Here is a 16253-nt window from a genome sequence, read left to right on the forward strand (position 1 = left end):
GTAGTTTAAGGGGCTCTATATATGTATACCAATTTAACTTTGCGCCCTGTTTTTTTTTGTTTGTTTGTTTTTTTTTTGTTTTTTTAAATTGTAAAGTATAGTAAAAAAAAAAAAAAAAAAAAAAAAAAAAAAGTATGTCACTTTCTCAGGGCTGAAGAGACCCTGTAGACACTGACACCACCACATACCAAAATTAAAACAAATCACTGCTACAGGGTCAATCATTATTAGTCCTTATGCATATTAACGCACACATACACCACATATTTATATACCCATTCCCACAAAGAGCAACAGGGTCAGTGATCTAGACAACAAAAGCAGACGAGAAAGGAGTAAAACAAGGAGGTTGTGTGCCAGCCAATAAAAAGGTCAGGCTGGATTGAAATGTGTCCCCCCACATCTATTTGTGAAACACTGCATTGCAGGGGCAGCTGGCTGCTTGTGGCAGGCCCAGATAAGAGTGTGTGGAGCCTTATGTTTGTCAGTGATAGAGGCTGGGTACACAACCGTCTAGAAGCAAGAGGACATGACATACATCTTCCTGCTATCAGCTCCTCAAACACTGTCAGGGTTATTGCGTCTGCCACACACCCACAGCAGCACACAGCTAAAGAACATTTCACAAAGCTCACATGCCCTTCCTTTCTTTCAGCTACTGTACCATATGCTTGGGAAATGGTTTCAAAGTCCAAAGTTCAATATTGACAAAAAGTGCTGCGTCAAATGCCTACAAATGCCTTTTAGTACGCACTGCACAAGCTATCAAATGCCAGTGCCTATTTTGAGGGAAATGGCACACCGATGAGCTCGGATGTTGCAGCATCTGCTCTCACAAAAGATGGAAAATTCTGGTCACATGTAGCATGATAATGCTTGGCTATAAGCCACTGTGGCTTTGTCTGAATTTAAAAAGTGAACCCTAACATATCCATGAATCCTTGTTTGATTACAGAATAAAGGTAGGCAAACATTTGCCTGGTCAGTTGTGAAAAATGTGTGGGATTTATCTCTGTTCAAGTTCAAAACAAAACTGCTCACTTGGTGGACGACACTTAGATCTTATCGCGTCTGATCTTATTCTGGAGTGCTTGTGTGGCTCCAAGTCCAAGTTAGCACTTCAATTTTGTGTCTTGCCAGGCACATGAAAATAGTGATATTACTATGTCAAAGTACTAAATTTATTATGCATAACCTGCCAATTCAATTACAATAATTGTTCTACTAAATTCATTACACAGGCATCAATTACCCATCCCTGCAATTTTAAAGTGAGGTTTTAAATTACCCATAATTTCCTTAACAACGCACATGCCAATAAAATAGAAGCAAGATGAAAACACTTTGGATTAAATTACTTTCCCTTTACAATGCCACTTTATAAAACAAATGTTGTAATATGGCAAATACACTGATTACAAAAACACAACTTCATTAATTTAAACAACTACTCCCATCCTGGCAGAACTCTACTGATCTAGCAGATTAACTTATCTAGTTTTACTACTGCATTATGATCAATCAGCTCTGCACACAATGGGAAATAAAAGGCCCAAAAGCTTGCAAGTAGAAAAACTTTGCCAGTATAGTATCAATGCTTTTTAAATGGTCTTCATGATTGAAAAAGCAACACCCTCTTTCACAAACATTATTCAATTGTTTGTCCACATAAAGATAAAATTCTTAACTTCAATTGAGGTTGATAAAAGGTTTCAATTTTAAGTTTTGAATTTCAGTGGTGTGGTAACCCTTTTGTTTATATTTGATCACAGACTGAGCTTTTAAAATGCATTCAAAAATGTGCCTCACACACAATTATGTTTTCACAAACACGTCCAATGATCCTCAGCTTGACCTTGGCAGGTAAGAACTTTTTGTTCCCACTGTATCGTGAGAATTGCTTATTTTGTGTTTCAAAATAACAGCTCACACAATAAGTATCATTGCTGACATGTCTGATTAGATCAAGTGTCCAAAAATGCTAACTGCTCATTCAATTAGCTTTGGTTGATTAGACCCGACAGTTAAAATGCACGCCTCTTACTAGGATGTGCTGTATCAATTCAGATCAGTATAACTACACTTAATGCAGCCTTTAAACTGGGTAAACTGTATCCTGCAAAACAAAAGTAGCTTTCATCTTCTCTACATCTAAGGGGCTAGAACAGAGAGAGGCTGGCCACATCTGAGTTATCACGCTTCTTATTTAAGTCAGTTTCACCACTGCATGAAACTGACCACCTTTTTTTTCGCTGTACTGGCTAAAGCTACGAGACAAACAACCTTAAGACTGTACATCAACACAAGCTACCTTAGGCACAAGAAACAGAGCCAGCTATTGATATAAGCTGAACACAAACACCACGCACTAAAAATATCTAGCTGCAATCCTACAAGTACATCTGATCAGTGTGATGTGATAATGCATGACATCGCATACTTAAGCCCCTGAGGTGAGCTAACCTTTGTCTTTACTGCTTCCAGTACTACATTGTGCATATCCATGGAAGATTTTATACCTGTTTGATGCAGAAATTTTTAGACTTTTGTATTCTACCGGCAAGAGTCTTAAATTGCTCTTTGCCACTGTGAAATGTGTGTGCGTCACTAACAAAAACCTGCATCACAAACCAACACTTGGAAATGTTCACAGCAGGAATTGATGCTCTAGCCAGAACAACCCAGGATGCATACACAGGTGGAATAATAATGTGCTGAATGTGATTTTAACTTGTTGCCTAGGGAGGTTAACTGTTAGCTATCACAAATAATAAAAAGGGGCAGCGTTTAAGACATGAATTTGAGGCTGCAGTGTCTGGATTTCATGTCTAATGTGACCGACAAAGTGACGAGCTACAGCTTTGGCAGGGTTCAGGACGTCGCACTGCTCCAGGAGACCTGCAGAGTCGCTGACTGTGTGCCTTGACATCCCTGATGAAAGGGTAAGATTGTATGTATTTATAGCTCAAATAAATGCCCCACCTCTCACAATGGATCTCCCCTCCATGTGACCATGAAACTGTTCAACCTGGGGGTGCTGCATTCTGCCTAGCAAGGCTTCAGTCTATCCAGAGCGCTGTCAGACATTTCAATGTCAGAAGACATGTTTGAACTTCTTGAGTCAGCTGTAAAACTTGCCAGTGCAACACTTTCCAAGGGCTTCAAAAGGAATTCACTAACTTGTGTGTACAGGCAGCTACAACAGTTTGACAGTGTGACATAAAGCTGAACGTTTTCAATTATTTCTAAATCATATGAAAAGGGTCAGTCATTATGCATTATTTGCCCCATAATGTTAGCAATGACTTGTTACTATTTAGACAGAGCTACTCTTGCTTCTTGATGCTTGTGCAGCTTCAAAAAATGTATTCCCATGATGCCTAATGCTTTTTTTTAAATCAGGTTTTAGGTGAGTTTCACTGATTTTGAGGTAAGTTTCACTGAGTTGACCCCTTAAAACACATTGCACACATTGCATTTTCTATATTCCTAACTAGTGACTCATAACACCTGCTCATACTTCCTCTCTCATACAACTTTCCCTGAAGTCAGCACCACCACTCAGCCTTAATTCTCAGTGTATGCTCAAAATGATTTTCTCTCAAATCTTGTATGTGCAACACAAACTTTGTTTATACACACAATTCAAAGTCTTATCACTGAACAGTTCCTAATGTTTTGGTTACTGTATGTACCAGTGCATGTTTACATAGTATGTCTGCAGGGGGATTTAAGTAAACTTGCCATGGAAATAGGACTTAATCAGTGTCTTATGTAACAAAAGATAAGCAGATACTTTACTCATTCAGTGCCATAACGATTGTTAACTACAAACGTGACATTTTAGGAAATATTACTGGATACAGCCTTTCCTTCCTCAACTTCAGGTCAATAGTTAACAGGCCAAATGTTGAGAAACGTGGCAGGTGACACTTTGACCTTTAGTTCATTCACAGAAAACAAGGTTATCGCTGAATAATATATATAAATTGTTAAGGTGAATAAGGTCAAAATGATATGCAGATATTAGGATCACTTTATGCAGTAAAGGTTATCAATCATAGGACACAAGAACGTAGCCTACAGGAGAGGACGTCCTGTATCAACACTGCAGAACTAACGTTACACTGTTAGCTGACGTTAAAGATATTCAACAGTTTAAAGCTAGTAGTCGGTATAAAACGACAATTACATATACTTTCAACGCGTGTCTGAACATTTTGACAAAAACGAAGTTAACTTTCCCCGTTTCTGCCAAAAGTAGAGGCTTTACGTAAAGCTACGTAGCTTCCATTATCATGTTAGCCTACTCACCTGTCCAAATTCTGCTGCATGACCACTGCACCCTGTTCCGCCATTTTTGAAGAAAACAAGGGAAAAAATACTCAGTGGTGTCTTGTTAGTAGAGCAGACAAACTGTGTTACAGTTAAAACATTAAAATGGCACGCCTGGTAATTTGCTGCAGCTGAGGCTGGCGTTACAGCACTTGCTAGCTAGCTGAAAAACTAACGCTAACTAGCTACATAGGCCTTTGTGTTGATACTGCGCGTCAGCTGCAAACGAGCCAATTATCTAACATAAAACTACTCCTTCGCCGTCATGGCAGTGTAGACAGCATCTATCTGCGACCGCTGCACTATTTCAGGTAAAAATACTTTTTGCATCGGCTACGGCCTCGTTTGTCACTAATATTATCGCATTGGCGTAACCGCTTGACTCCATTAACTGGCCGTCTCTGAGTAGCAGTGCTGTGCGCGTTTGCGTCATCAAAACAAAGACGGCGCCGCAAAGGGCAACATGACACTGGCATGGGAAATGTAGTTCCATAACGCTTCCCTCCCTCTTATGAACAAAAATATCAAATTAATGTTCTGAATCCACCACCGGCAGGTGTGCCAAGGAGAGACCACGGCTTCTTGAAGACACAAACATCATGAAGATGCACATATGGCTGCAGAACACGTCTAACAGCGGTAAGATGTTTAATAAGGGTACATTAGCTGGACAAAATACACCTTCTCTGCTGGTCTATACCTGGTTATTAAAGTTTTTATTGTGTCAGATCGGGTTTTTCTAGAAAAGTGGGCTGCTGCTCAATGTCTAACGTGCAAACAGTGCGCGTGCATGTAAAGCAGATAGGGAGTAGGAGAGAGGGGGAGTCTGTTACTGTCAATCACAACTACTATTGGCCTATTATTATTTATTATGGCAGCTTTAACGAGTTGCCTCATCTTGTAACCTCACCTTTAGGTCAGCTCTGAAGCTCATGTTCTTTTAATTTTGTTTTCTAACCACAGCAAGAGGGAACCTAGGCTCCATTTGTTGACCAGCCACTGCATAGCAAGAAACTACAACTCCCTACAGCCCCCCCGGCATCATCCATGCGCCGCAGTCAATCAGCTGTTGAGGCAACTGCTGACTATCTCGGCACAAGGGTAGCTCGTTTGTCATATCTAAACCCAGACGAGGCAAACAGAAATATCTTTATTTACAGAATCCCCAAAAGGTGAACGATAAAGGTAATTCAAACTTCACGTGAGGCAGAGAAGCGACCACGCTGTGTGTGCATGCTGTTTTGTCGTTTGTGTAGTGAGGGGACACATATGGATTAAAGGGGGGATTTCAAGGCAAGACAGCTTCATGAAATGTTTCGGATGGCTCGATCGGCGTGACAAATAGGCATTTGAGTGGTGAGGTTTTGGCAGTGTGTGTGGTGAAGGGGCCGGGGAGGTGAGCCACTGTATGCTGCTGATTCTGCTGCTTTGATGACCTTGGAAGCTCAGCTCTTGGAGGAGAAAACACGGATTATCTGGTGGGGTGTGTACAATGCAGGCTATTACGATTACCTTTGAAAGTCCAACTTGTATGACTGCTGAAATGATCCGACGTGTCATCTGGAGTGTTATTTTCAAAGTCTACAGACTATTGCAGTCGTGTTATTGAAAGGCCTCAGTGTCGGCTGCATGTTAGCTCTCTCCTGCAGCCAGTTCAGACAGTTAGAGAGGAGTCTTATCAGTGTTATTGTGGGTGATCTGACACTGTGTCACAGCCTTTGGTTATGCCTTGCATGTGCTCCAGCTGACAGAATAGGCTGTGCTCATAGTTCAGTGTAGCCTTGCAATGATCGAGCATATTGTGGTCTATTTACATCTTAGATTGTGCTCGGTGTTGAATGTAATAATGTGGCAGCTGTGTGGTTTTCTGAATGCAAGATTGCCGTCATGATAAAATAGTCGACGGTGTGCTTTTTATTGGTCTTTTGCAAGGCGTTGTCTCTGTAATGCAAAGTAAGGCCTAAATGTGCATGAAAGGTGTATAGTGTAGTGTCTAACTTTACATAGAGGGCACCGAGGAGAGCTGTCAGTGATGTTCCAGCTTTGGCTTTAAGTTATTAAAATGCAAGTTACATGGGTACATGTTGTATTATGTCAATGCCAACCCGGGGCTGTGTCAATGCGGACCTCGGGCAGAGTCCCTCTTTGCGCCGTAATAAAACCCCTTACTATAAATCATGTCATTCCTGTAGGACTTTTGAAATGTATACTCATCTGGACAGTTATCCTATTTATTGCATTATCTCTGTCTTATGCATAGTGCTAAAATATTACAAGACTGACACATTTTTATTGTAGGGAAAAGGTTTAGCCGGTACATGGGAGATCTTTGCGGTGTAATAAAGCGGCTCAGGTGCGTCACTTTCCACTGCATAAAAAGGGCGAAGTGTGCCTTTTGGTGGGAGTCATTTTTAAAAACATCTGCCGTGTGTCGAAGGTCCTGGGTCCAAGGTAGACCTGTCTTTTAGCCCTGTTGAAGGACAGCTGTATTTACTGACGTATGTAAATGAATGTAGGGGAGGTCCTTGGGCAAAAAACACACACTGAATCAGTTTCACATTGCAGCTCCGGAGTTCCTGCGTGGAAGGAAAAACGAGACGTGGCGAAATCTGGTGAATATCTGCAGCCGCATGCTCCGGGTATAATTTGTGGGATTTATGAATCATTCTGGTATAGTCTTGGGAAGTGTGTTTTCCTCTTCTTCTTTTCGGCTAAATGGGTGATCACGCATTCGCTTTGCAGTTGCCTGGTCCCTCTAACATCATATCCTTGTCGGAGTTGTCCCAGTTCATCAGATACTACAGCAGCAGCCCGGCGAGCCCGGTGTATGATCACCTAAATTACAACAATAATAATAACTGCTCGTCTCTGTTTCCCCCCGTTGCAGCTCAGCAAACCATGCAGGATGATTTACTGATGGACAAAAACAAAGCCCAGCCTCACCATCAGCAAGATCCGACGCAAGTAGACCCTCCTCCCTCCACCCCGACCCCGTCATCGGAGCCCACTTCTTCTTCATCGGAGTCGGAGAGCCCGTCGACCGGGAGCAACCAAGCGACTTCAGCGCTGAGCAGCAGCAGCAAGGACAAAGTGCCGATGGAGTCGCCGATCCTGCCCGGGTTGAGCTTCCACCACCAGCCGCAGGAGACCGGCGGCCCCCTTTCCTCCCCGTCCTCCTCTTTTGGGAGCACTTGGTCCACGGGAACCACAAACGCCGTGGACGACAGCTTTTTCCAGGGAATACCCTCTGTGAACGGGACGATGCTTTTCCAGAACTTCCCCCATCATGTCAACCCGGTCTTCGGGGGTAATTTCTCCCCGCAGATCGGTCTGGCTCCACAGTCCCAGCAGCATCAACAGCAAGCCCAGCAGCAGCAGCAGCAGCAGCAGCAGCAGCAACAACCCCAGCAGAGGAGATCCCCTGTCAGCCCCAGTCAGGGTCCCTTCCCCCAGAGAAACGCTTATCAGACCATCATGAATAACAGCAAAGGGTCGTCGACGTCCTCTTCTGCCTCGTCGTCCGCTTGGAATAATCACCAAAACGCCGCATGGAGCACAGCCTCCAACCCCTGGAGCGGGCTGCAGGCAGGCAGGGACCCGCGCAGAGCGGTGGGCGTCGGGGTAGGGGTCGGGGTGGGAGTCAGCGTCGGGGTACCGTCACCCCTGAACCCCATCTCCCCCATGAAAAAGCCCTATACCAGCAATGTTATAGCACCCCCCAAGTTCCCAAGACCAGGTCCCCTCACTCCCAAGCCCTGGATGGAGGACAGCGCCTTCAGGACTGACAACAGCAACAACATACTGCCTTTCCAGGTAAATACACTCCAGTAAGAGCAGGCCTGGGCCTAGCTCTGTTGCTCCAGTCTGTAGGCTATTTTAAAAGGTTGAACCCTTTGACATGTTGTCAGTTGTACCCTGGTGGTCTGCATCTCAAAAATATAAACCTGCAGGATGCTTGTTATCAGTGTATTCTATTAAAAACACATCAGTGCATGAGATAAACAGGCCTACAGCAAGTAGGCTAGCTTTGGATAAGGTCACCCTGAACTCATCAGTAGCAGGGATACATTATTGCTCCATATATTATAGTGATTGATGTGCTATTTATTGTAGTCAATTGGAAATAATACCAATTAAGAAATCACTTTACCGCATGAATCATCGTCAACATTTTTTTCAGCCTTTGTCATACAGTGTTTCCCTCAGTGATTATAGGTTACCATTAGTACGCAGCCCCACAGGCATTCATTTTCAACTGATTCAGATCATTCACCAATAAAGACCTTCATTTTAAATGTGCTATGCATCGAAGCTGTGACTCATGTGGCTTGGCTGAACTGACAAATGACCATCAGGTTTCGCCGGTAGCAGTCAGAATTTTCCCTTGGCTTGTATGCTGTCAAATTGTGTGGCGGAGGTCAACGAAATTGAATGACACAGCGAGTCCTTGAAGCATTACTCATCGATCACAGCTATTTTTACGCCTTCAAAGACAAACACACTGAAGTCGGTCCTTGGAAATAGTCGCCGCGTACGGATCATTGCACTAAATGGTTAAATTCCCTCTGCCAGCTCACTCCGTGGGGTTTAAAGGACACATGATGCGTTTAGGTGCTGCTTGTAACTTTCTGTATTCAGACTGACAGGACGTGTATAGCCTACGCACACTATACTCAACTGACCCTTATGGTTAGGAATAATTTCTTGTTTTCAGTATTGTATTTTATAAAATCCAGTACATTACGCTACAGAAATAATCTGCTGCACAGTGAACAGGAGACATAATGTAGCAGATTATCAATTTATACCTTTTATTAAGTGACAGATTTTGGGTGAATATGTGAATGCATGGCAAATACAGTGAGACTGAGCGGTACACTTACGCTCATTATGAACCAAGAATAAAAACACCAACATGGGGGACTAGTAATAGTAATACTATTACTGCTGCTACTACAAACCTACTGGTACTAATTCTGCTCCTACTAGGCTGCTACTAGTACTTCTAGGCCTACAACTACTACAACTAGGCTACTGCTACTAATAATGATAAGACGAAGAAGAATAACGACTATAATAATAAAAAAAAATGATTATAATGACAATAAAAATGATAGATTAATAATATGTCAGTCTAACCGTGAGGTGTAATATTGTTCTTTTTCTCTCCCCTCTTTACGTCGTAGCAAATGCTTTATTTTTCTGTCACTATTTTCAACATTGTTGGTAGTTCGTATGCGGTTTCCCCGTAATTCCAAGATTGTGGACAGTACCTGAACGCAACATCCATACTCGCATTTGATTGGCTTGTGATCAGAGAGTGGGCGGGGTAAATCTGAGGTCCAACCCGGAAAATAGAAGAAGCAAATTACAGTAAGAAGAAACCAAGTTTTATTGTGAGTTTTAACAAAATGTTTTACACACCGTAAAACAAGTACTAATAATGATATTTGTTATAGTTCCCGCTGTGAGAAACCTGCACAACTTTGAAAGCTAACTTTATTCATGGTCGAAACATGACAGTAGGTAATGAATCAACGTTAGCTTAATGTTATACGTTGTTTTCATGTTAAAAGATGACAGTTAACAGGTAAAGTAGAATTACAGCTGCATTATTCTAGTTTGGAAAAGGGTTAATTAATGAATTCCTCTCTCAGTAGACCAAATACAACAATATACTGTTGGCTGTAGGTTCATATCACAACATATGACCAGCATTAGCTACAGTACACACATGCTGACATAGGAAACGACAAGGAGGTTCTGTATATTCTTTGAAACTTCCCTTTGCATATTTGGTTTTATCACCAAACGCCCCACACTGATAAGTGAGAGAATGATGCACGGTGCTGCTTCCTGTCTTTTGGTCCATATATAAGATTCCCCAGGGCTCATTTATGTGTACCAGCACTACAGGAGACACCTGAGAGTCAGTTTCATTCTGGTTTGAATATGTTTCAGTCAGCCATCCTGCCTTGACTGACATGTCTGTTTCCAGAGTAACATGAACAGTCCCAATACTGTATGACTTTTTCACATGGCTAGCCATGTGTTCTCCCTGTGTTTAGTTATGCTGCCCATCAAACAAGCCAACATGAAAAATAAGCCAGCAGAATACTCCCCCTTTAAGTCAGCGGCGTACTTGAAAAAGGAGCACTTGTTCACTCGATCAAAGCAAAGACTCAGGAGAACGGAGCACCAGCCAAAATGTTAACCTGTTACTGCAGAGAGGACTACGTGTGCAGACGAAACTCAGCCTGGCACAGGGTGAAATTCCAACCGGCGTGAAACGTATAGCCTTTTGAGGAGATAATGATTGTGTGTGTCAGTCAGGCCTCCCTAGGCTTTATTACACAGTTTCCTCTGCTGAGTGCCTCTATCTCTTTTCACTTGACTTGGCCAGCTCACAGCTCCAGTTATCACCAGGAGACAAGGTCAAGAGCCCACATGTCATGCTGTGTAGAGTTGTCTGTTTACTGAAGTGAAAATCAGGCAAATAGTAGAGAAGAAGTACAGTCATCTACTTTTGTGTGGCCCAGTGTTGCCCTTTCGAAGAAGTAGGGTTAAAGTGACTGTGCTTTACTAATACAGTGGCGATCCTAGACTCTGGTGGAGCCTTGGGCAAAGAAGCCTATTAAGCCACCCAACATCCCCTAGTGTCATTTCACCTCCTCTTCTTGTTTGTTTGTTTCTGGTGACCAGAAAGTTATACTCATTTTATTGTGCTGACAGTTACATCTTAAATATGATAGTTATAATCTTTTTTCTACCAAATTATGCGTGTGTATGCTGGTTTTTAAAATGTGGGAATATCCGTTAAAATAGGCGATAGACTGCTTTCCCATTGTCAGTAGACCAGAGCAGTGTAGACAAGTATGTTTTTCTGTTTTATTTTTAGGGTCCAGGCAGCTAAGCTGCCAGGACACTATTGTAATCCTAGGTATTCTTCTTCTTCTTTCTACTTTCTTCTTCTGAGGAAATCATACTTCCCATGGGTGAAAACTCACCAAACTTTGCACAAAGGTCCAGTCTCATGCCAGATATCCTCAGCTGTAAACTCAAGCCAGTAGTCCTGATGGTGGCGCTACAGCAAGCGTCTAAAGTTCAAAACTTTGAAAATTCATAACAAATCAACCATATGTGCTACATCTTCACAACTTTCATCAAACTGTAGCCCCAATACTGAAGAAACGTTTGTACATTTAAACCTATTAAAAATGATGAAGTTCATTGCTGTTTTTTTTTTTTTTTCAAAAACTGTAAAACTTCTTAAACCTATCTCCTCCCACAATTTCTGCTCAATTGACACCGAACTTGCTACAGAGCATCTTCAGACTGTCCTACACAAACTATGTTTCTCAGATTTTTGATTTATCAAAAATTGAGCCTGCAGTGCATCAAAATGTTTGACTGTAAACAGTACTGTAAACATGTACATGCAAATTCTTGCTAAATAAATCTTCAATGTTCCTGAAAAAAGGACACAATTCTAGAGTCATGGTAGATGATATGTGGCAAATTTCAGAATTTTATCTCAAAAACTGAATTTTTGACAGCATTTTGAATTTATGTACAATGTAAAAATGGCAATTTTAAACATCAGTTTTTCACTTATGGAGAAAATCAATCATTGTTACAAACAAATTACCAACATCTCCATGCTGTCTAGATGCAATATGTGTATTTTCAGATTTTTGTCTTAATAACTGAATTTTTTACAGTGGTTTCAAATCTGTCTTTCCATGCACGGATGGCTGCTTTCCTACACAGCAGTGAATGGCTTACTCAATTTGTGAAGCCACTGTTGAGTTGCTACTTGCCAATTAGCTCAGAGCGGTAGATGACTGTCTTAGGTTCCAGAGGTTGCGGGTTTGAGCCTCAACTGGTGCAGAATCCACATTGTAATGTATTCATCTTCTTGTGCTCCAGCTTACTGCTTAAAATTGCCTGAGCGTGACTGATCACTGTGCAGCATCTTCAAGTCTTTTTTCCGCTAGAAAATCTGCCTTCTCATGCTTGAAAATAAACCAAACTTTGGACAAAGATCCAGTGTCAGTACTTCAGTGTGAAACCATCTGAGGCTTCTCACTTTGCACATAGCTCAACTAGTTAAACATCAGTTTTCATCACTAATGAAGCAAATCAATCATTGTTAAAATAAATTACCAACATCTCCATGCTGTCTAGATGCAATATCTGTATTTTTTTAAGATTTTTGTTTAGATACAGTGGTTTGACATCTGCTTTTCCATGCATGGACGGCTGCTAAACCTGCACATCTGGCTTAGTCAATTTGTGAAGCTACACATCAATTGTCACTGACTAATTAGCTCAGTGAGATAGAAATTGATTCTTAGTCTCAGAGGTTGTGAGTTCAAGCCTCAGCTGATGCAAAAGGCAGATTGTGTTGCTAAATTCCTAAATGTCTTCCAATTCTTCTGCTTGTTGCTCAGAATTGCCTAAAAATGTCCAGACCCGACCCATCGCTGCGCAGCAGCTATAATTTTATCTATTTTGGTGTGTCATGTGTGACGTCACCGACCGGCCAGAAAACAGGTTAGTTAACAGTAGGAAGCGGCAGGAAGGCCAGTGAGAATGTTATTGTGATACTTTTTTGTAAGTCTCTTAGTTATTCAGTCTCTCTCTCAGACTCAGTGTCGACTAAATTTTGAAAAATGCTCAAGCGCTGCTCCGATGGAGACGGACAGTATTTTGTGGTGGCATGACATTGCACTGCACTAGCAAAGGCGCTAGGAATAGCACGTCCACCCAGGTGTCCTGTTTCTCCCACTTCTGACTGAAGCCAATCAGAGCTGGAGCTGATAAATACCTGTGACTACCGCAGAGTCATTTGTCTCGGGAGTGAATACCGATTGTATTTTTTCTTATAAAGTTTAAAGTGGGAAAGCGGCTTTACTGGTAGCTAGCTGACTGTCCTATCTAATGACATCCAGTGAGTATCCAAAATTTGCCAATATGCCTGGATACCTGAGGACCCTTTACCAAAACTGTTTTGGGGGTCCCAGACATTTGCTTGGTTTGCCGCTCCAAACGGAGCTAAAATGATGAATCAATTGACACAAGAATTAATCTGCAATTATTCTGATGCTCTATAATTTGTTCGAGTCAAGCATAAATTGAATCTGGGTTTTTAAGCAAAAATGTCAACTATTTGCTGGTACTGGCCTCTTTAATGGGAGTATTTTCCATTCTTTCTTTCCATGGGCTGTATTTTTCTTGACCAGTAAACACACCATTTATTTGTAAATTTTAATGCCCCTTTAAGATCAGATACATAGCCTATACCAATAGTTATATCAGTATTTGTCATATCTGCATGTATTTTCTGCGATTTGATTATAACCATTTGACAGACAGGGCAATTTTTTAAGGGCTCATGGGATCCTCAGTGATGCAATCCTGCCTGTAGCTCACACTTAGCTGTTTAGCAATTACACCCATAATTGGAGAAGACTTATCACCAGGATGCAAGGTCAGGCTGCCACATGTTTACTGAAGTGAAACTCAGGCTAACTGCTGAGCCGAGAAGCAGGCAGGGTACGCACACACGCTAGTCCCGCACTGTCATGTGGACAGCTGATAATAGGCGTAGCTGTTGTCATTCTGTACATCTCAGTATTCTTCAGATTCACCAGATGAAACGCAGGGCAAAGTGTTGAGTCCCGTGTGCTCTGACATGTGCTCGTGCTCTGACATGTGCTCGTACTCGCCTGCTGCTGGCTGCTGCTTAAAGGCATAGGAATGTGCGGAATTCAACTTAACATATCAGTGTGAGGCATAAGACGCAAAGTCACATGAGCTTCTCGGGAGACACCTTGATTTGAAATGATGTTAGTGGCGAGGATTGTGTGGTCCTCTGCGATCATAATCACATCATATCAGATCGAGACGGCAGACTGGCAGGTTGAGCCTCACAGTCAAATGCTGTCTGATGGTGATGCAAAAAGGCAGGTGCTTGGCCTTTTCCTTTTTATTGACTGATTTGTGGTAGTGAAGGTGCACATTAATGTTTAACATAAAAATAATTAACTGCTGCTCACACTTTTTAGAGTTCATGAAGGACAAAAAAAACAAACAATAGATAATAAATTCACCAGCTGCCTCTGAATCTGGCAGCCCTTCACCTTCCCGAGCAGACTTTACTCATTAAAAACAGGTACTCAGCCATATTTTCAATGCTTAGTCTGTTCCTTATCAAGATCTCCCTCATAAACACTCTCTTATATCTTGTTTATGTGCAGTGAGGAAAGATGAGCTGTAGTGTAGTCAAGATAGGTCAACCTGAACCTGCGCTCCACACTAATAGGATTCTTATGTGGTGTTTAAACACTAAAGTCTGTTTGGGACTTTTGGATCTCTTTAGGTCATTTGACTACACTGAGCCCTCCAACCCCCACCTCTCGTCACTGTGCTCATCCACATGTGTCGGAGAGGAGGGGAGGGGGAGAAAACTCAAAGCTCAGCGTTTTAAGTGTTTACCGTTTGTACCAAGTGGGCAGATTTTTATCTGCGTGGCGCTGTCGGGTCCAGAGTGGAGGGAATAACGCTTTTGAATGCTCAGCCGAATGGGCAACAATAGCTGTGGTTTGCAAACAATGTGGCCCCGGCTTGGGCAGCGGACACAGGACACAGCTGCCAAGGCTGCAGCCTCCAGCTCCGGTTAGACGCGCTCTCAGGCTTTACCTTTGGCACACATGACATTCTCATGAATCCATTCACACACAGCAGGCGTCTTGAAACATTTCATCAGCAGTGAGAGGTTTAACCCTCAGGTGTTTGATGTAGGATTATTGATCGTCCAGTTCTGGACTCAGTTGGAGCAGTGTTCCTCATACCATCAGGAAATTAGCTTGGGGAGCTTTTGCAAACCACCAGGTACAAATTTCAGATGAAACTTAGTGCGGCAGCATAAACAAATATCCTATAACAGGTCTGAACCTTCAGCAGTGTCAAAACCAGCTGTCTGAGATGGGACTGAGTTCCTGTCAGATGGATTTGACAAATGGGGTCTAGGCAGCATCAAGATGCTTTCAGAACATTTTTACATAATAATCAGTTTTTTAATGAAATATTTCACAATTTTAAATTAAGATTTTGTCGTTTTTAGACAAATTTAAGCTCTTTAATGATGGATTTTATTTAGCTAGAATTCGATTGGCTTCTTTTTTTAAATAAACAAAGGATTTGGCAAAAGAAAAACATGTTTCTTGATATATTTTATGTGTTGTATGGTACTGAAAAAATATCATTTTGATGTACCTTAACCTAAGCTGCTTCCATATTGCCGTGTGGCAACTGCCCCGGCAAGTGTTTTTACAGTCTACGGTCCAAGGCTGCGATGAGAGGCAGGTGCTTCTACATTGCCTAGGATAGCGAAGGCATAACCCACCCTCTTCTCCCTCTGACTGGCTAGTACTCGTCGCCTTTGTTGATTGGGTTGGTTAGGTTTTGGCAAGACCGCAGGAGAAGTTTTCCTTGCAGGCGTTCTCCAAGAATCCCCTTTCTGACAGAATCTATTAATTGTAATCCAAACCATGACCTTTTTCCCCAACCTTAACCAAGAGATATTTTTCTGGTAGAAAGACCTTGAGGAAAATGTTGCTGAACTGCTAGGCAAGAGGGATGGGATGGGATGGTTAGAGTTAGAGTGAGAATGTCAGGGTCAGACAATCAGAAGCAGAGTAAGGCAGAGTAGGGCAAAGATGACCAAAGATTTCTTCACATCTGGACAATTTATCAGTCATCGGAAGTTTGGAGGAAATGTTATCCCAGGCCCAGTTTTTCTTCTTCTTAAAAGGTACTAGCGCAGTGTTCTACAACTCTGGGTCTTCAGACACCAACATTATTAGCTCCTCCATCTTGCCTCCTGTCTGCTTGTGCTGTGCCTGCCCCCTTCA

General features: G+C 42.1%; 2 protein-coding genes across 10 annotated transcripts in view; one reads left to right on the forward strand and one right to left on the reverse strand.

Annotated features, from left to right (window-relative positions):
• Positions 1 to 4749, reverse strand: part of marchf5 (membrane-associated ring finger (C3HC4) 5) — a 32825-nt gene extending 28076 nt beyond the window's left edge. The window contains exon 1 of the mRNA XM_049601383.1: positions 4315 to 4749. Within this exon, the coding sequence (XP_049457340.1) occupies positions 4315 to 4358 (44 nt within the window). The 5' untranslated portion in view covers positions 4359 to 4749. The remainder of the gene's footprint in view (positions 1 to 4314) is intronic.
• Positions 4750 to 5391: 642 nt separating this feature from the next.
• cpeb3 (cytoplasmic polyadenylation element binding protein 3) overlaps positions 5392 to 16253 on the forward strand; it is a 52834-nt gene continuing 41972 nt past the window's right edge. For 2 of the 9 annotated variants that reach the window (XM_049601393.1, XM_049601398.1), the window contains exons 1-2: positions 6636 to 6974; positions 7223 to 8148. In XM_049601393.1, the coding sequence (XP_049457350.1) occupies positions 6842 to 6974; positions 7223 to 8148 (1059 nt within the window). In that variant the 5' untranslated portion in view covers positions 6636 to 6841. Of the gene's footprint in view, positions 5521 to 5704; positions 5819 to 6635; positions 6975 to 7222; positions 8149 to 9688; positions 9732 to 16253 lie in introns of those variants that run through there. The other 7 variants (XM_049601394.1, XM_049601396.1, XM_049601399.1 and 4 more) reach the window with 6 other exon arrangements.

Source organism: Epinephelus fuscoguttatus, linkage group LG16, assembly GCF_011397635.1.
Source record: "Epinephelus fuscoguttatus linkage group LG16, E.fuscoguttatus.final_Chr_v1".
Classification (NCBI taxonomy): Eukaryota; Metazoa; Chordata; class Actinopteri; order Perciformes; family Serranidae; genus Epinephelus; species Epinephelus fuscoguttatus.